The following is a 21128-nucleotide window of genomic DNA, read 5'->3' on the forward strand; positions in this document are numbered from 1 at the left end:
TTCCTTTCTGTCTGACAGCCTGATGGGGCAGAGGAGTCAGATCCCGGAGTCAAAATTGATGCTGTTCCCCGGCCCCACGTCCTCCAGGCCCTTCCACCACACCCGCTGCTCCACCACCCTGCGGCCTTGTTGCGGCCCCGCCACCAGGGTGAGTGGAGAGCAGATGTCAGGACACCTCTGTCCCTTTGCTCGTGCATTTCTCCATACAGTCCCTAAAAACTGCTTTAACAAAAAGTGATTTAAAATAATGACTATAAAGCATAGGTGGGTCAGAGCCACCTTTTATTTTTAAAATACATGTTCTAGGATTAATAGGTAAAATAGGAAGTCTTAAAATCTATAATCTGTGCATCTCTGCCACTTACTGCATGATGATTTCAATTAATTTCTTCGTGATCACTCTATTGCCTTCTTCCAGACAGAAGAGTTTTCGTCTGACTTGCCAGGCAATACCTTAGGCAAAATCATATATATACATATATATGATCACATATTCATATGATCAAGAGTTTTGCAAAAAAAATAACAACTTAAAGGTCAGAAAAGCACAGAGCCCTGTCAGGAGGCCTAAGGCAGGGCCAAGTCCCATGGACTCAGGGTTATCTGCTATCTCACTATCCACGACGGGTCCTTGGCGATGCTTGCATTGTCTGGTCCGAGCAGAGCCACGCCATGTGTGCTCCTCCCGGCGCCCAGGTACCTGCAGGTGGACGGGTGGGGGTCACTCAGGCAGCAGCGGGGGGCGCAGCGTCTGGGCACTAAACCACCTGGCTCCTACTCACCTGTTGCTCACGTCAACCAGATCTTCGTGGCGGACAGCAAAGAGCTGCTCGCGGTGTGCCTGCTTCACCTCATCCGAGAGGCCATACAGGAAGCAGTCCAGGCCTGAGTGAGCACAAGTGACAGGATGGAGGGGCATGTGGCCACCTTGGCCCTTTACAGCCTGTTTCCACCACAGGTCACACGGCTGCCCATCACGCACCCGCAGCGCACTCTCCTCCCGACTCGGCTGAGACGCACGGTCTCGTGGAGGCTGGGAGGGCGCGAGCCCGGGGAGCCGCATGGAGGGTGGTCCCAGCTGTTGACACCATGGCTCAAGGCACGTTACATACGCCAGATACCTTTGTCTGAAGGAGCCACCGGAGCGTCCACGGCGGCGAAGACAGAGAGCTTTGCCTCGTTGATGTCCTGCTGCGTGAACCTCCCAGACTTGGCCCAGTCGACGGCCTTCAGGAAGGACTGCAGCGTCTCCGTGGAATGCGGGTCCCTGGAGACCCAAGGAGTCAGACTCGCACGTTTGGCAGAAAAAGTATAGGGAACACCCAGGCACGACTTCAGTTCTTCCGTGCTTTGGGGGTTGTTAATGCTGTTTTAACAGTCCAGACAACCCAGTACTCTGGAAATTGACATGTGGCCACAGAAGCCCCGACACCCTCCCTGCAGACCTTGCCTGTCACCCACACTTCGCCACCTGATCAGACTACACCGCTGCGACCCAGGACAGGAGAGCTGGGGGACCGGCCGGAAGGAACAGAAGACGCTCATAAGATGCCCCCAGACGGCGCAATGATCACACCTCAGAGGCCAGTTTCCGGGGTCCTCCCCTGAACAGAAAGAGCTCCAAGGCCCCTCATTCACACGTGCATGTGGTCCTGAGGGCATCTTGTGGGAAACGCCTCGTTTTTCATGTCCCTCAGGACCCACGGCCCCCACATGATCACACCAGCTCATGTCACGGGACATGTAGCAGTCGGGGACAGAGAGAAACCCTCCATCCCTGAGGTGCCAGAGAGGCAGCAGGGCCACAGAACAGAGACGTAAAAGGGCAGAACAGTCTGGCCCTGAAGACCTAGCCCAGCCCCGGAGAGCTTCCAGGTCATCTCCTTACACACCCTGGTTACCAAACCCCAGAGCTATTTTCTATCCCCTCCCACTGTCCCTAAGGCCTGCAGCTGAAAGGACCTTGCTGGGTGGGGTTACATGCCGACCCAGTGACAACGGGACAAGTGTTTTTCTGAAGTTCGCTCCGCGTGTGAGGACGCTGGGGCCAGACGGCCCGACTCACCTGTATGAGTAGAGCGTGAAGATCCCGCCGTAGCTGAGTCTGGCGCCTCCACCATAAGCACCGCCTTTTTCTCGAATTTCCGTGTGCAAGAATTTAGCTGTCATCAGGCGTGCCAGGATCTTGAGACTGAAAAGATTAAAAAAATGCGAGTTAAAAAGAACGCGGCTTGCAAGGCAGTTACGTATATATAACACGGAGTAACCCGAGACGGTGGCAAGTGTGTCTGAGTAAGAACATGATTAGAACCAAGTAAAGTGACACACACATCATGACCTTTTCTTCATTTTAAAACAGAAGCTAGGAGAAAAATGTGAGGAAGATGAACTTTCAGAGGCTTGGGTGACGGGGGTGGGGCAGCAATGTCCCTCCTGCTTGACCAGCCGCGGCACACGGGACGTTTAGCGGTGAGTGGTTTCCATGATGCAGGCGAATGTGTGGCCCATCACTTACTTAAACCCCCGCGTTAGCCTGTGCGCTCACGCATGTGCGCACGAGGCGTCCCTCCCTCAGAAAACACTCCAACAGCATGAGCTTCTATCAGGGGTCCCACGTCCCCATGACTTCCATCCATCGTGAGCAGTGACAGCTGCTGCCCCAGGACAGCCGAGGTGGTTCCAGAAGGAAAGCAGCCAGGCCGACCCGACGGGGGCCTTGCCTGCTCACACCCCACCCCACCCACCGCCCCGACTTGTCTTTTCTACAACAGAGCAGGCGACACAGGCAGAGGGGACGCGAGTGGAGGAGCGAACCCGAGGCTCCGGGAGAGGGTGGGGACCCCATGCAGACAGGCCCTGATCCCTAACAGGGACAGGGGTCCACCCTCCACGCATCTTTTTTCAGGAACTTCTGTTGTTTCTGTTATGTAAGGGAAATTATAAAATACAAACGCATGGGCTTCCCTGGTGGCACAGTGGTTGAGAATCTGCCTGCCAATGCAGAAGACATGGGGTTTGAGTCCTGGTCCGGGAAGATCCCACATGCCACAGAGCAAATGAGCCCGTGTGCCACAACTACTGAGCCCACGTGCCACAACTACTGGAGCCCATGCTCCGCAACGAGAAGCCACCGCAGGGGGAGGCCTGCGCACCACAAGGATGAGTAGCCCCCGCTTGCCACAACTAGAGAAAAGTCGCATGCAGCAATGAAAACCCAATGCAGCCATAAATAAATAAATTTTTAAAAATAAAATAAAATACAAAAGAATGGAAAAAACACCTACGATCCCAGCACCCAGGAGTAGGTACCTCTTGTTTTTGTTTCTGAACCTACATCTTTCTATTCAATATAGAAACACACGTTCCTACTCCTGATGGCCAAGCAGAGCGTGTTTTGATTCCTGTAAACACGGAAACAAGCTGACGGAAAAGATGAGCTGTGATGACACTTCCCACACAGACACCCTTTCCCCCTTGAGCCCGGCAGCAGCGCCGTGCTCCAGAGCTGCTCCGCACCCACCATCAAGCGTCCCCAGCAGCACCCTTCCCCCTTGCACCTGGCGTGGGCTGGGGCCGCGTACGGGGCAGTCCTGATGCACTCAGCTACGTAGTTCACCGGGAACGGGAGCAGGAAGTGCGTCTTCATCGGGCAGGGCTTGAAGGTGGGGTCCTGGGGGCAGAGGCCATCACTACCGTGTGGCCCAGGGGCCAGCTGGGCAGATGCCCCCAAGTACCCAGACCCCCGCACTGCGACGCCCTGGGCGGCACCAGCCACGTCCCCACATGTAACAGTCAGGCACTGATGACCTCGTCCCGCACAACCTCACCTCAGAGATGAGATGAAGTATCCTACCCCCAACCCAGACTCCCCTGGGACTGTCTCATGCCATGCCATTCCCAGGGCAGTGTGTGTGACCTTGCTTGGTCACTCCCCCAGGACAAGCCAGGCCAGCCACCAGAGCTCAGGGGCAGCAGGGCGCACGGGAGGGGAGGTGACCCCCATGTGGCAGTGATGTTTAAACATAGGTGGACTGAACATGAGGCATCCAGACAGACAGCACCTGGCGGTCCTACCCGACGGACGCCCAGCTGGTGACGGAAGGGCCCATGGATGCGCAGTTGGCAGGGCATTAAGCAGAAGGGACTCACCGTCACCAGCTTCCTCGTGACTGGGGAGTGCCTGCCAGGCCCCTTAGGTGCAGGTTTCTGAAAGTAAAATGTTTCCCAGAGAAATGAGAAAACGCCCAAGCTCACGTGAGCAGGTAAGGTACGTTCCAGGAAGTGCACAGAGCTCACAACAAGCATCAGGGTACATCTGCTTGAGGCTTCAAGCTCTGAGGCTGCTGCATCCCTAACCTAAGTGGTCCTCCAATCAGGAGACTTCACTGCAAGGCTCAAGTGGCTACAGGGGAGCACAGGATCGAAGGCCAAACTACAGGGTTTAGATTCACTGGGTTTCCTGGCCCCGCAGGCAGGCGGGCGGCCAAGGGACACAACCTCACCTCCACCACGTGCGGGTGCGCAGGCTTCCTTTCCTTCTTACTCCGGCTGAGGGTCCTGAGGAAGTTGTCCACCGAATTCTCCACCTGAGACATTTGCTGGGGAGTAGCATTCACGGAACATCTGTTTAAAAAAGTCTAGGTGCAGAAAACCATTACTATGAAAAATAAAATGTTACATTTCACATAATTAAAACAAAAATGAATCACATACAAAATAATGCTCAAAAGTGTAAAAACATTTACATGTAAACATAAAAACAAAAACCGAATAAAACAGCAGTCAAACAAGGCAACACTACAGCCATCTTCCTTCACCACGTTTTCCAGGTACAAAAAAGCCTGTCCCTTATCTCAGTGTGTTACAGACAATAAACAGCTAGTTCTGCTAAACTCTGTGCTCTCCTGAGAACAAGGAGGGTGCAGAGACTAGATATCCAACAATGCCTTCAGGGCTAGAGTATCAGAGGACTGAAAACGTAATTATTGTCTGGAACAGAACGAACCCGGTCATTAAAGTAGAAAAGTGTAAGCAGGCAAAGGACTGCCACGCTCCGAAAAAACATTTCTCTGTGGCTCTTCTGAACTCTACAGAATCACAGATACCATCATACGTACAGTACACTGACAAATTATATCCTTCCTGGTTTTGGCCATAAATCCTAAGTCTATTTTGGTTGAAATAACAGGTTCCATGATAACAACACTGTTCTAGGCTCCAGACCAAATGCTTTGCAAACATGCTCTCCCTCCTTGCCCTAAATCTGCAAAGGACTGTTTCATGGAGAAAACAGAGAAGGTCCCCATGGTTAAGTTCCCTGAGACACCAGCCATGAGTGCATGGGTGGCCCAGGAACCAACTGGGCACCGGCTCTGCTGGCCAGAGGCCCCCAACCTCCTGCTGCCCAGATGGTTCGGGAGAGCCTGCTAGTGACTCCCAAGAACTGCTGGGCCAAGGTCCTGGGGTGTGTTCCACGGAGGGAGCTGCAAGCTCATCTAAGGCAGCGACGCTGGTGGTGAGGCGGGTGCTGCCAGCTCAACAGCCGTCGTCCTCTAAGTCTCGTTCATGTCACAACCTGAGCTGAAGGCCAACCACGTGCAGAGGCACAATTACGTGGTGCACAATTACTCTCACGAGAACCTCTGCGCTTTCACCGTGGCCTCGGGCAAGAGGACCTCAGTGGGGTCTTGCTGAGGCTCATTTACGGAACATCCGCCGTTGACTCGTGCAGCAGGGAGTCCACCTGTGGTTCCAGGTTAAAGCAGCCTGCCCTCCTCCCCACCTCCCAGCACACTTGTTCAACTTCTGTATAAAACAGCTCTTTCACGGTTAGAACATCTGGAGTCTAGAACGATTCTGTAGCCTCCACCAAGCGTTTTCTAGAAAGCATCTAAAACTACACTTTGTGACACAGGATGAGGATGGAGTCTTTGCTTAGAAACAAACTGCAGCCCCACCTGAAGTTATCACAGTTCAACAGATGCTTCTTGATGCACGGGAGCTTCCTCAGGATGGGCTGGATGTCCGTCATCTCTGCAATTCTCTTCATGAGCCTCACCTAAGCCAGAGAGCCGACAGGTAGAGATAGATGCGCCTTGGCCTGAACCAGACTTCCCTGACACAGGGTCCCACGGGGACACGGGGTGGGGAGGTGGCGGCGGAGCCAGGTCCTGTGCTCGCGGGGGACACACACTTGCTCGGCTTGGGGGTGGGGGAGGGGCTGCAGGCTGGAAGGAGGAGGGTGAGTGAAAAAACTTTTTCCCCATGAAACGTGGCCAGTTTGAGTTAGCCTTCCTGAGACACGAACAATGTATTACGAGCCCTGGAGCCCCAGTCACCCCTGAGCGTGTCACCTGGTCCATCCCCCCGAAGGTCTCCTGCAGGTCCCCCGCGGGCGCCAGCGTCCTGCCCGCCCTGATGGACGCGTAGAGGTGGCCCGCGTCAGGGACCCCATTGGACAGCTCCTGAGCTGTCATTTTCACCAGCACTCGAAAGTGTTCCTCCTTCTCAAAGCAGGGGCTGCAGAGAAAGAAAGGGTAGTAAATGAGACCCAGTCATGCCCCCTTCAACAGCAGGGAAATCTGCTAAGTGTAGGTTCTTAGATGATGTAAACCGTCCCTGGAGATGTCATGAGTCCACAGGAGTCACAGGGGGAAAGAAACCAACAACCAACAAAGGCATGCAGCTTCCGCTCTCAGGACCCGGCAGACTCGGGTCTCTGGTATGTCTGGGGATTTACGTCTTTGCAAATACTTACTTGTTAAAGATTTCACTCCACAGATGCATCATGTCTGGTAGGTTTCTATCGAGGCAGAAAGATGAAAAGAGCACACCCTAAATCAGAACAGAAGAAAAAGAGTAAGAAATTAATTATTATGTAATTTAAAAGAAAACACGGCGCCAGAGAAGCCAACCGTCACCACCCTGTGCTGAGGAAACGGCTACCTACCTGCTCGTAGGTGTCGAGGTGCGAGTCATCGGGGAGCACGTGGGGGACGGCAGCCAGGCCCCCCGTCTTCAGATCCACCTGCTGGGCCAGCTCCCTGTAGTCGAGGCTGCCGCAGCCCAGCCTGTGCAGGGAGCGCGGAGTCACCAGGGCGGGCCGGGTTCCCACGCGGCACGCCCCCCCAACCACCGCCTGCCAGCCCAGCAGCTGCTCTGCCCACCCCCCCAAACTCTGCAGGCTGCAGCCGCTCTGGTCAGGTAGTCTTGGGGGTGAAATCTGAAGAACAAGTCTTAAGAAAAAAAAGTCACTTCAACTTCTTTTGTAGAAAACATTCTAATCGCTGTTCCTAATGTAAGAAGTAATTCCAGCCAAGGTGATGACTGAGTTTTTCCCGAATCTGTGCTGCCGTGGAAGGGCAGGCGGTGGGAGCCATACTGATAAAAGGGCAGAGAACTCGGGAAAGGGTCACAAGGGTCACCTCCTCCAGGCTGGCCCCAGGCCCATGCGTCATATTTAAAGGCTTACATTTGATGAAAGTAGTCATCTCTTCATAATCTTAAAAAGAACTCAGTTGTTCAGATTATAGCTATATCTGTACTACCCTGTGCTCTACCTTTATAAATATTTTAATGTACTGTATTTTAGTAAGAAAGTATGATTACCATAAGGAAAATTCTCAACAAATACACCATCCACCTTTTTGTAACACTACGGGATTTGAAAATTAAAATGACTCACTGAAAATTGATTACTGATACAATTGAAACAACACACAGAGAAAACATCCACTAATAAATATGCGAAGACGTGCAGAGTTCTATAAATGCGTGTCTTCACCCCAGAAGGAGCCCCTTACTTGGTGAGGACGTTGCAGAAGAGGGGCACATAGGGCCGGAGCTCCTCGGGCAGGGTGTTCAGACTCGAGAAGGCTCTGAAGTAGATCACGCCGTTGGTGGGCTGCGTGCAGTACTGGACGGGTGTGTCCCCAGCTGCAGGAGCAAAGGCACTTCTTTATAATTTTTACCAGTTAAGTTTTAACCATGTAGCCATCATTTAATATTTTTTAAATGCTAAAGCTTTTCAAGGATGGAGATTTACATTTTATATTAGCAAAATAACACTTCGTTTGCCATAATTCAGACAAATTTCTTGTACTTTCATTACAACAAAAGCTGAAAGTCTTCAACGCTTAAGTAACCCTTGCGCTTCGTGAAACACGAGAGCAGAGTATGAACGTTCTTGGGGTTTTCTGAACACCCCACGGTCCAGGTGCAGTCCAGCCGCCCTCCCCGCCTGTACCCAGACCCTCCTGGGTATTGGCAGGGACTCTGGCAGGCCACTCCCACAACAGGTGACCTCACTTTCACCCACCCCAAACGCAACTCACCCCCTAACAATCCTGTCCCCAAATCCAAGGACCCTCACGACCCACAGCACGCTGGAACCCATCCCGCTCAACACCCCAGGCCTCTGTGGCCCCAGGTCCCTCACAACTGTGTGTTCTACTTTTTATATCCTGAGCGCAGTGTCCTGAACCAGCAGAGGAAGTAAGGCATCTACTGATGACGAATTACTTCACCGATTCCTTCCTTGAACACAATGAACTTCACTGACAAACCAAATCTCAGGGGGTTAAATGATCAGTGGGATGTGAACCCCGCTTCCCAGAAGCCTGGGCCAGAGAGGAGGCTTCATTTACACGTGCAAATGAATACATCAGGTGTGGTAAACGGGACGGGCCCCGGGACAACAAAAGGCACGTCACACAAGTCAAAGGGATGCTCGCACACAGCCTGAATCCTGAACTAGACGCGGGAACCAGTGAAGGTGTCAGGCTGTTGTCAGATCTGCTCAGGAAGGAGCAGCAAACTCACATCACGGCCATGTGAGAGACGCGTCCGCACCACAGGGCATGTCTCCTGTGTCCAGCAGAAGCGAGCGATGGGCGCAGACGTGGGGGGATGCCAGGAAGGAGCGGCTGCCACCCCCTCCGTGCCCCACGATGCGACACCTAGTGCTGTGGGCCTCTGGACTCTGGCTGGGCTAAGGAGCGGGTGTGGGCAAGTGGCCCAGAGGACACCCGTGCCCTTGAGAACTGCATGAACACACACACACAGCGGAACCCGACGCCTCCCCACCCCCAGGGGCAGCTCGGCCCTGTCGGACCCACACGCAGGCCCTCGAGTCCACATCTGCCGTCGCTGAGCTGGACTAGGAACGGGGCTTGAACGTCCTATGGAGACACCCACTGGTGACTCTCCCCCTGTGGACGCTGAGACGCAGCCTAACCCTGAGCCGGGGCACCAAGACCCGCCACTGACCTGCCAGAGCCACCTCCACCTCCGTGAACGGGATGCGGGGCTCGATGTCCGACACCTTCAACGCGGGCAGACATGATGCGTCCTGAGGTTGGCTTTGCTGAGCCTGTAATTCCAAACCTAAGAGGGGAATGAACATCCAGGATGATACTGAGAAGGTCTTACTCGGTTCAGCTCCTATTTATTAACTTATATTAAGACTCAGCGTCTCCCACGCCAAGTGTGGGGAGCCCGTCAGCACTGGGGTTCAGAGGTTTCCCAGGAAACCAGATTTACAAGCATAATAACCAACTCGGCAGGCAGCTCTCTTCCTAATTCTCATTCTCAGCGATTTAAGAGAATGATTTTTGCTGGAGGAAGGGGGAAGCCGTTCGCTCAAGCAGTTTCCCCTCTGCCCTCAACCTAAATTTTCTACTAGAGACTGAACTAGTGGATTGAAACTTACTAACTTTTGTGCTTGTTTATTCTTATGTCATTTTCACAAACCTCAGCAATATACTTGTGTAATCACATACAGTTCACAAATCACAAAAATGGGTAAAATACACTTTCTGGGCCTGATCAGAGGGTAGATGTCCCTTTTGTACAGACTGCGCAGCCCGCGGGGAGGGGCCCAGGCTGTAGCTGGGGGATGTCACGGGGTAAAGTCAGCGCTCCCGCTGTCACCTCACCCCCCACGCCCGCCTCCCCGAGTCCCCAGCACTGGGTCCCTGGGCCCGTGAGGGGCTTCGGTGCAGCTGCTCCCGGGCACCAACCTGTGCCCCATGGAGGCCCAAGGACCTGGCTCCCCACGCTGAGGAACCCCCTGCACTTTCAAGGCCCCCCTCCGGCCCTCTCCCTGCAGTCAAGCAGAGCACCCCGACGCCACCCCTCAGACGCTTCCTCATCCTCTGCGTTGGGCCTCCTGCCCTTGTCCTGGAGAACACGCCCACTGGCCCCGGCGGCTCAGCTCCCGTCAGGATGCTGCTCCTCTCGGGCCGCGGGGTGTGGGGCGGGCATCAGGGCAGCAGAGGCTGCGAGCACTCTCCTCCACCAGACACAGGCTCCCAACGGCCCAGCCACAGCCCTGCACACGATACACACAGACCCCCAGACTGGAAGACTGTTTGACATTTCCAGTAAATTAATCTCCCATTCCCACTTCTCATTGGTGTTCATCTCCAGACTGGACTCTGACTCACTGATCCGTTGCACTGAAGTCCACACTCAGGACTTACTGACCTGACATATCGGTAAATGCTCTAGCACTGCGTCCCTCCCTAAGGGACTGGAAGACAGAAACAGGCTCTTTAACCAGGCCCTACATCCCGTCACACGCACCTCCACGGCCAGGCCAGACGCCTGACAACTCAGGGAACACACGGTCTGTGCTGAGGCATGGAATTACCTTCTGTGCCACAAATGGCTATAAGCACAGGCAGAAGATGGGTGGGACCACATCAAACTAAAAAAATTCTGACAGCAAAGGAAACTGTCAACATGAAAAGGCCATGTACACAGCGGGAGAGAAAACTTTCAAATCAAATATTATGTGGTAAGGGGCTAATATCCAAAATATTTAACAAACTCAATAGCAAAATACAAACGATCCAATTAAAAAATGGGTTGAGGACCTAAATAGGCATTTCTCCAAAGAAGCACACAGATGGCCAACAGCTATAGGAAAAGGTGCTCAACATCACTCCTCAGGGAAATGCAAATCAAAACACATGGGACATCACCTCACACCTGTCAGAATGGCTATAATAAAAAAGACAAGAGATAACAACTGTTGGTGAGGATGTGGAGAAAAGGGAACCCTTGTGCACTGCTCGTGGGAATGTGTATTAGTGCAGCTACTATGGAAAATAGCATGGTGGTGTACAGTACTGTTACTAAAGTCAGTAATAGTGTATGGAGATTTGAAAATTGCTAAGACGATAAAATTTAAAAGTTCTCATCACAAGACAAAAAACTCTGCATGTGGTGACGGATGTTAACTAGACTAATTGTGGTGACCATCTCACAACATACAAATATGTCAAATCAGTATGTCGTGCATCTGGAACTAATACATTATGTCAGTTATTCCTCAATTTAAAAAAAACTTAAAAAAAGGAAGATGGAACTTGTCAATTGGCACTCACAAAACGGAAGTTAATCATATTAATCACAATTAGCATGTGAAATTTATGGAAGACATTTTTAGCAACATGGATGGACTTGGATTATCATTCTAAGTGAAGTCAGACAAAGAAAGACAAGTATCGGGCTTCCCTGGTGGTGCAGTGGTTGAGAGTCCGGACGCCTGCCAATGCAGGGGACACGGGTTTGTGCCCCGGTCTGGGAAGATCCCACATGCCACGGAGCGGCTGGGCCCGTGAGCCATGGCCGCTGAGCCTGTGCGTCTGGAGCCTGTGCTCCACGGTGGGAGAGGCCACAACAGTGAGAGGCCCACATACCACAAAAAAAAAAAAAAAAAAAAAAAGAAAGAAAGACAAGTATCATATGATATTACTTATATGTGGAATCTAAAATATGATACAAATGAACTTATTTATTACAAAACGGAAATAGACACACAGACACAGAAAACAAACTTCTGGTTACCAAAGGGTAACCAAATTTTAGCACACACACTACTGTATATAAAAGAGATAAACAACAAGGTCCTAATGTATAGCACAAGGAACTATATTCAATATTTTATAATACATTGGTTCAAGATGGCGGAGTACAAGGACATGCACTGACTCCCTCTTGCGAGAGCACCAGAATCACAACTAACTGCTGAACAATCATCGACAGGAAGACACTGGAACTCAACAAAAAAGATACCCCACATCCAAAGACAAAGGAGAAGCCACAATGAGATGGTAGGAGGGGCGCAATCACAGTAAAATCAAATCCCATAACTGCTGGGTGGGTGACTCACAGACTGGAGAACACTTATACCACAGAAGTCCACCCACTGGAGTAAAGGTTCTGAGCCTCACATCAGGCTTCCCAACCTGGAGGTCTGGCAACAGGAGGAGGAATTCCTAAAGAATCAGACTTTGAAAGCTAGCAGGATTTGTCTGCAGGACTTTGACAGGACTGGGGGAAACAGAAACTCCACTCTTGGAGGGCACAAAGTAGTGTGTGCATTGGGACCCAGGGGAAGGAGCAGTGACCCCACAGGAGACTGAACCAGACCTACCCGCTAGTGTTGGAGGCTCTCCTGCAGAGGTGGGGGTGGGGGGGTGGCTGTGTCTCACTGTGAGGACAAGGACACTGGCAGCAGAATTTCTGGGAAGTAATCCTTGGCGTGAACCCTCCCAGAGTCTGCCATTAGCCTCACCAAAGAGCTGGGCAGGCTCCAGTGTTGGGTCGCCTCAGGCCAAACAACCAACAGGGAGGGAACCCAGTCCCACCCATCAGCAGACAAGCAGATTAAAGTTTTACTGAGCTGTGCCCACCAGAGCAACAGCCAGCTCTATCCACCACCAGTCCCTCCCATCAGGAAACTTGCACAAGCCTCTTAGATAGCCTCATCCACCAGAGGGCAGAGAGCAGAAGTAAGAACTACAATCCTGCAGCATGTGGAACAAAAACCACATCCACAGAAAGAAAGACAAAATGAAAAGGTAGAGGACTTTGTACCAGATGAAGGAACAAGATAAAACCCCAGAAAAACAACTAATGAAGTGGAGATTGGCAACCTTCCAGAAAAAGAATTCAGAATAATGATAGTGAAGATGATCCAGGATCAATTATAGGGGAAAAAAAACCCACAAACACATGGAGGTTAAATGATACGTTACTAAATAACCAAGAGATCACTGAAGAAACCAAAGAGGAAATAAAAAATACCTACAGAGAAATTACAATGAAAACACAATGATCCAAAACCTATGAGATGCAGTAAAAGCAGTTCTAAGAAGGAAGTTTATAGCAATACAAGCTTACCTCAAGAAACAAGAATAATTTCAAATAAACAAACTAATGTGACACCTAAAGGAACTAGAGAAAGAAGAACAAAACCCAAAGTTAGTAGAAAGAAAGAAATCAAAGATCAGAGCAGAAATAAATGAAATAGAAACAAAGAAAACAATAGCAAAGATCAATAAAACTAAAAGCTGTTCTTTGAGAAGATAAACAAAATTGATAAACCATTAGCCAGACTCATAAGAAAAAGAGGGAGAGGACTCAAATCAATAAAATTAGAAATGAAAAAGAAGAGGTCACGACAGACACTGCAGAAATACAAAGCATCCTAAGAGACTACTACAAGCAACTCTGCCAATAAAATGGACAGCCTAGAAGAAAACAAATTCTTATAAGGGTATAACCTTCCAAGACTGAAGCAGGAAGAAAAAGAATATGAACAGACCAATCACAAGTAATGAAATTGAAACTGTGATTAAAAATCTTCCAACAAACAGAAGTCCAGAACCAGATGGCTTCACAGGTGAATTCTACCAAACATTTAGAGAAGAGCTAACACCCATCCTTCTCAAACTCTTCCAAAAAACTGCAGAGGAAGGAACAACCCCAAACTCATTCTGAGGCCACCATCACCCTGATACCAAAACCAGACAAAGATACTACAAAAAAATTAAATTACAGACCAATATCACTGATGAATATAGATGCAAAATTCCTCAACAAAATACTACAATACAAAATCCAACAACACATTAAAAGGATCATATACCATGATCAAGTGGGATTTATCTCAGGGACGCAAGGATTCCTCAATACAAGCTAATCAATCAATATGATACACGATATTAACAAATTGAATTAGAAAATCCATATGATCGTCTCAATAGATGCAGAAACAGCTTTGACAAAATTCAACACCATTTATGATAAAAACTCTCCAGAAAGTGGGCATAGAGGGAACCTACCTCAGCGTAATAAAGGCCATATATGACAAACCCACAGCAAACATCATTCTCAATGGTGAAAACCTGAAAGCATTTCCCCTAAGATCAGGAAAAAGAAAAGATGTCCACTCTTGCCACTATTATTCAACAGTTTTGGAAGTCCTAGCCATGGCAATCAGAGAAGAAAAAGAAATAAAAGGAATACAAATTGGAAAAGAAGAAGTAAAACTGTCACTGTTTGTAGATGACATGATACTCTGCATAGAGCCTAAAGATGCCACCAGAAAATTACTAGAGCTAATCAATGAATCTGGCAAAGTTGCAGGATACAAAATTAATGCACAGAAATGTCTTGCATTTGTATACACTAACAATGAAAAATGGCAAAGAGAAATTAAAGAAACACTCCCATTTACCACTGCAACAAAAAGAATGAAATACCTAGGAATAAACCTACCTAGGGAGACAAAAGACCTGTATGCAGAAAATTAAAAACGACACAAACAGATGGAGGGATACACCATGTTCTTGGATTGGAAGGATCTATACTGTGAAAATGACTATACTACCCAAAGCAATCTACAGATTCAATGCAATCCATATCAAACTACCAATGGCATGGCATTTTTTGCAGAACTAGAACAAAAATCTTAGACTCTGAATAGCCAAAGCAGTCTTGAGGGAAAAAAACGGAGCTGGAGGAATCAGACTCCCTGACTTTAGACTATACTACAAAGCTACAGTAATTAAGACAACATGGTACTGGCACAAAAACAGAAACATAGATCAATGGAACAGGATAGAAAGCCCAGAGACAAACCCACGCACCTATGGTCAACTAATCTATGACAAAGGAGGCAAGGATATACAATGGAGAAAAGACAGTCTCTTCAATAAGTGGTGCTGGGAAAATTGGACAGCTACATGTAAAAGAATGAAATTAGAACACTCTCTAACACCACACACAAAAATAAACTCAAAATGGATTAGAGACCTAAATTAAGACTGGACACTATAAAACTCTTAGAGGAAAACATAGGAAGAACACTCTGACATAAATCACAGCAAGATCTTTTTTGATCCACCTCCTAGAGTAATGGAAATAAAAACAAAAATAAACAAATGGGACCTAGTGAAACTTAAAAGCTTTTGCAAAGCAAAGGAAACTGCAAACAAGACGAAAAGACAACCCTCAGACTGGGAGAAAATATTTGCAAACGAATCAACTGACAAAGGATTAATCTCCAAGATATATAAATAGCTCATGCAACTCAATATTAAAGAAACAAACAACCCAATCCAAAAATGGGCAGAAGACCTAAATAGACATTTCTCCAAAGAAGATACACAGATGGCCAAGAAGCACATGAAAAGCTGCTCAACATCACTAATTATTAGAGAAATACAAATCAAAACTACAGTGACGTATCACCTCGCACCAGTTAGAATGGGTATCATCAGAAAATCTACAAACAACAAATGCTGGAGAGGGTGTGGAGAAAAGGGAACCCTCTTGCACTGTTGGTGGCAATGTAAATTGACACAGCCACTATGGAGAACAGTATGGAGGTTCCTTAAAAAACTAAAAATAGAATTACCATATGACCCAGCAATCCCACTACTGGGCATATACCCAGAGAAAACCAAAATTCAAAAAGACACATGCACCCCAATGTTCACTGCAGCACTATTTACAACAGCCAGGTCAAGGAAGCAACCTAAATGCCCATCGACAGACGAATGGATAAAGAAGATGTGGTACATATATACAGTGGAGTATCACTCAGCCATAAAAAGGAACGAAATTTGTAGAGACGTGGATGTATCTAGAGACTGTCATACAGAGTGAAGTCAGAAAGAGAAAAAGAAATATCATATATTAACACATGTATGTGGAGCCTAGAAAAATGGTACAGATGAACGGGTTTGCAGGGAAGAAATAGACACAGATGTGGAAAAGAAACATATGGACACCAAGGCTGGAAAGTGGCGGGTGGTGTGGTGTGACGTGACGAACTGGGAGATTGGGATTGACATATGTACACTAATATGTATAAAATGGATAACTAATAAAAACCTGCTGTATAAAAAAATTCACAAAATAATATTTTATAATAAACTATAATGGAAAAAAATCTGAAAAAGAATCTATAGCTGTATCTGAATCACTTTGCTGTATACCAGAAACTAACACAACATTGTAAATCAACTATACTTCAATTTTTAAAAAATTTATGCAAGAGCATAAAGTAACTAACTCTTTGTATGTCTAAAGAATTCAGAGATTAAAAATAGGTTATGGGCTTCCCCAGTGGCGCAGTGGTTGAGAGTCCGCCTGCCAATGCAGGGGACAGGGGTTCGGGCCCCGGTCCGGGAAGATCCCACATGTCGCGGAGCAGCTAGGCCCGTGAGCCATGGCCACTGAGCTTGTGCGTCCGGAGCCTGTGCTCCACAACGGGAGAGGCCACAACAGTGAGAGGCCCACGTACTTCAAAAATTAAAAAAAAAAAAAAGGTTATAAGTTGACATGAGTTGTGTCTTTATAAAATTATATCACCTCCAACTCAGCATGATCAAATGGAATTACTTACTTTTCACTTAAAGTCAAATCCACCTCCTGACAAGCCTGATAAATTCTTTATATAATCCCAACCAACTTTTTTTTTCTGGGGGGGGAGGTTGGGGGGTATACATGTATTTGTGTGTACTGTATGTATGCATATATAAATAGACTTCATTAACATATGTCACATACGATAAAATTCACAACTTTAAAGATACAACCCAATGGATTCTGACAAAGGTATCATGATGCGGAAGGTGCAGCCACCCCAGAAGGTTCTCCGCAGGTGATCCCTGCTGCGCTCCTGGACTCACCAGCCTCTGTTACTAGAGCGTCGCGATTTAGAGCATCGCCATTTCTAGGGCTTCAGGTAAATGAACCTGTTCCACAGGTGTTCCTTTGTGCCCCTAACTTCACTTAGCACAATGCTTTGAGACTCATGTATATTGAGTGTGTCAGTATTTTGGTCCCATTTATGGCTGAGCAGCACTTCACTGTGTGGATATTTCACGATATTTCCCTGTGTGGACACCACGTGGGTGGAAATGAGGCTGGCTCAAGTTCCGTGTGGACTGATGCTTCCACTTCTCTTGGGTAAACGCTCAGGAGTAGGACCACCTGGCTTTACAGGCAGTGCAGGTTAGCACTGGAAGATACCACAGACCCGTTTCTGTGCTCATAGCGCCTGAACCACAGGGACCAGGGTGGGGGGGTTCCATGAGGAACTCAAGGCCTGTGTTGCCCCGAGACCTGCCTCTCCTGAATCCACAGCTCACACTGTCCATAGGGCCTGTTTGCAGTTAACTATGTACTGCAACACAACACACATTTAGTGGCCTATTACAGCCCCTGGTATAGAAAACGCATTTGTAAAATCTGTGAATGAATAAACCTTATAAAGCCACCTCTTTTCCAGTATGCCTGCCTTTCCTGCAGAATCACAGGGTGGATTTTCTAAAAACAGGGTCAATCCTACTGGGGTTGAACCCACTGCACCAAACAGAGAACTCCGTAGGCACCCAACAAAGGATTGCTGGCTGAAACGACACTTATCCCCAAACAGCTCACTGAGGTTGGGTGAAGGCGAGGGAATTACCAGGCCTGACCTTTTTCATAGATCTGCTGCTTGTCTTCCGGGGAAAGAGAGTTGACCTTTTGCTTCAGTTTTTCTGTTTCCAGCTGCATCTGTTTCTCGGAATACTTGTCATCTGGTTTCATTGATAAAGTCAACTTATGCTGATTATTCTGCAACAAAAAAGCCAAATTAAAACAAGGCTTTACCATGTCCAGCACCAAGCCAGCCTCGAGCAGGGCGCTCTTGGCCCTGTAGCTCCATTTTCCCGTTTTACACAGTCATGACAGAACTCGCCCCAAAGGGCTGTGTGCGGAGAGCCTGTGAGCCACACGCAATCCTCGAGGTCCGTGTGTTCTGCGGGGACCAGGTGCTCCACACAGGCCGGTGCTGTTACATGACGACTGTGGTTACTATGTCTTAACCACAAACGCGTTGACATTCAACATTCCCTTTACACGCTGGTTGTACAAAGAAACTGCTTGCACTTTTAAATATTATAAAACTTTGGCTTTAGTCTAAATCGAAAATAATGTAGAATAAAGTAATTTAATTTTTATCTAGTCTTCATTATACTGTTAACTTTTCAAAGGCTGGGACTAAATTCTACACTTAGTATTTTGTAAATTATGAGGACAAAACAGATGTTGCCCTAACGTGAAAATAAATGTTAGCTGACTTAATGTGCCCCTGATTTACGCAGCCACTAGAAACACACACGCAAAAGGCTCATCAGACACTATACAGAGTGGGAGAATTACAGCACGACAAGCACTTCATGCGAAATAACTCATAACTCAAGAGAGACTGATGGCTGAATGGCCCCAAATGCTGGTGCACAGGAACGTGGCTCCCACTCATGGCACAACAGTGTCGTCCCCCCACCCCCCGACCCCTGGGGCAAGGGAGGTAGATGACATTCTGTCCTATCAGTGACCATCCACCAAGGAACACACACCAAGCACAAAAGCACACAAACCTGTGGAGACAAACAAGCAAGCACCAGACAACACCTTGGTAAAAACAACCAGAACATTTACATATTTAGGCAACTCTTCTTGTATTCTGTATATCCATCCTATTAACAAAACACGACAAAAACACAGGCAGATGTTTTGTTATACACATACCTACATGCATTCTTATGTAAAAAAAACACATGCACGTATTCATATAAAAACCAACCTGCCTAAGAATCTGGAAAATTGAATTTTTAAAGCTAATATGACCATTTACAATTTTAATTAGTAAGAAATTATGTCACCTATTAGCAGAAATGGACTTACACAATGTAGATTATATTCCTAATGTTCCCTTAATTGTTATAAAATTCAACTTAAAAACTACAGACGTAAATCCTTCAAGTTTCTTACCTTAAAATACTGTTTTACTTTTTCTTGCAAAAACTTTGGATTTTCCTCCAGGCACTTCCGGAACCGAGCCACCTGACTCCCGAGCTTGAGGAGCTCCACAGGGTCCCCGTCGTGATTCCAGCAGGAAGCTACGTACTGCAACGGGGGTCACAACATGCAGCATGTTACCTGTGAACTCTGCATTGGCTCAGCCAACATCCAAGCCTGTCTTTTCATTAAGACTCAGTTTCTATATTTAAAAATACCACAGATGACTGTTCATGACAAAAATTAAGTCATTCTTTGGCTAGAAGAAGGAAAATTAAACTCATTTTATTTGAGTTTTTTCCCTAACAAATTAAAAAGCACAGGTTTAAAAATTACTTTTTGGAAAACATAATTACTAATAGTTACCATAAATCCCTATCTGTTTAAAGCACTCTGCATAAATCTATTAAAAAATAAGACATCGAAAAGCTAAAGAAGCTAGTAAAAAGACAAGCAATGTATTATTAAAATTAAATTAACAGTAGTTTTATATCTGATCCGAAACACCATAACTTTCAAGGTTCAAATGAAAGGTGCTGTGAATAACAATCTATATTTTCGAGAACCACTAATTATAAAGGTAACAAAAAAAGAGAAATGAAGTGTTTGAGCAATACACACAGACGTCAGGGCGAGTCCAAAGCTGACAGACTGGTGCTTCATCTGTATCTCAATTTTATGAAGTAATGCTTCAATTTGATCATCTTCAAATCCTTTCCTATAGAAACATCAAGAACTCAGATGTTGAGAAGAAATCCATGTTTCTGAACAAGGCAGCTCCCATGAAGGAGTGTGTGTTCTGTGACGTAAAGTGCCCCCTGCACTCAGGAGGGGGGACGACTCCAGCCCAGCCCCACAGACACCACACATACTCGATGATGTCATCCAGTGTCCTATCCACAAGGTCCCGGACTGTCTGAATATCCTTCTCTGCGATACCCTGCAGGCCCACACTGAAATAGGCCTCCCGTGTGCAGCCATTGTACCTAGGACACAAAAGCAGGTAATGCGTTAGGATCTACACAGCCTCCATCACTTGTTTATAAGATGCTTTACTGAGATCAAATCCTCTACAGGACACAGGCAAGGACTCCCCCATGAGAAACCAGTAAAGCAGCATCCTCGGGTATTTGCTGCTCAGATATAACTGGTCATTTTTACATTCGTGTCCTTTTAACATTTCTAAAATACACCACAATTTAAATTTTAGATTTCAGGCAGAATAAATCTAGAGAGTTTTACAAAATCTTAAGATTTCAAAGAATATTTAATGGCCTGATTTTTAAAACAGGAAGCAGAATGTCCCCTGCAGGGGACACGAACAGCTTGTCCTGGAACCATAGCTGTGGTGGGAAGAGGGCCGTCGTGTGACTATGGGATGTGGAGCATCTTACACCCCTGACCCCTGCCCATGAGCTGCCAGTTGTGACAACCTTAAATGTGTCCAGACATTGTGAAATGTCAAAATTGCCCCTAATCGTGAACTAATGAGCTGATCTGATAATAAAACATACCCAACGTCAGGGGAAAAGTCTGTGCCGAGTCCAGATTCAATGAGGGCTTTGTAGAAGGGGGAGTTGGGGCCACTGATCAAGAGTGAAGACAGAAGGTTCAACGTGAAGGCTTCAAATGTGTCAGTGATGCTTCATTTATAAAAACGGGAGGGGGGAGTAAAAAAAAGGGAAATGGTCCTTATAAACGTTTTCAAAATTATTAAAATCAATACTAAATTGACACTTATTTCCCCCCAAAACTTAAATTCTACTAGAAATTCTTGCATTTCAAACTCTATTTTAACAGTTACATGGGTAAAGAGAGTATTTTTTGATATTCAAAGCTCTCATATGCTGGGATTCTGGGGCTCCCAAACCCTGAGGCTAACACAGCTGCACATCGCATGGTGTCACACAACAGGGTGCCCAGCACTCTGACGTGCACTGTGTCAGTATAACCGTACCGCCCACACGCAGATGAGAGAC

The 21128-nt window shown here is 47.4% G+C and overlaps 1 protein-coding gene across 2 annotated transcripts in view; it reads right to left on the minus strand.

Moving 5' to 3' along the window:
* Positions 1–265: 265 nt before the first annotated feature.
* PITRM1 (pitrilysin metallopeptidase 1) overlaps positions 266–21128 on the minus strand; it is a 30840-nt gene continuing 9977 nt past the window's right edge. The window contains exons 10-27 of one of the 2 annotated variants that reach the window (XM_059056349.2): positions 20664–20792; positions 20022–20135; positions 19771–19867; positions 19123–19257; positions 17784–17922; positions 9268–9384; positions 7803–7935; positions 6950–7070; positions 6758–6834; positions 6354–6519; positions 5958–6058; positions 4503–4623; positions 4150–4206; positions 3558–3670; positions 2066–2191; positions 1122–1267; positions 783–885; positions 266–700 (exon numbers count right to left, since the gene is read on the minus strand). In XM_059056349.2, the coding sequence (XP_058912332.1) occupies positions 607–700; positions 783–885; positions 1122–1267; positions 2066–2191; positions 3558–3670; positions 4150–4206; positions 4503–4623; positions 5958–6058; positions 6354–6519; positions 6758–6834; positions 6950–7070; positions 7803–7935; positions 9268–9384; positions 17784–17922; positions 19123–19257; positions 19771–19867; positions 20022–20135; positions 20664–20792 (2089 nt within the window). In that variant the 3' untranslated portion in view covers positions 266–606. The remainder of the gene's footprint in view (positions 701–782; positions 886–1121; positions 1268–2065; positions 2192–3557; positions 3671–4149; positions 4207–4502; positions 4624–5957; positions 6059–6353; positions 6520–6757; positions 6835–6949; positions 7071–7802; positions 7936–9267; positions 9385–17783; positions 17923–19122; positions 19258–19770; positions 19868–20021; positions 20136–20663; positions 20793–21128) is intronic. The other variant, XR_010839875.1, reaches the window with a different exon arrangement.

This window comes from Kogia breviceps, chromosome 3 (genome assembly GCF_026419965.1).
Source record: "Kogia breviceps isolate mKogBre1 chromosome 3, mKogBre1 haplotype 1, whole genome shotgun sequence".
In the NCBI taxonomy this organism is placed as follows: domain Eukaryota; kingdom Metazoa; phylum Chordata; class Mammalia; order Artiodactyla; family Physeteridae; genus Kogia; species Kogia breviceps.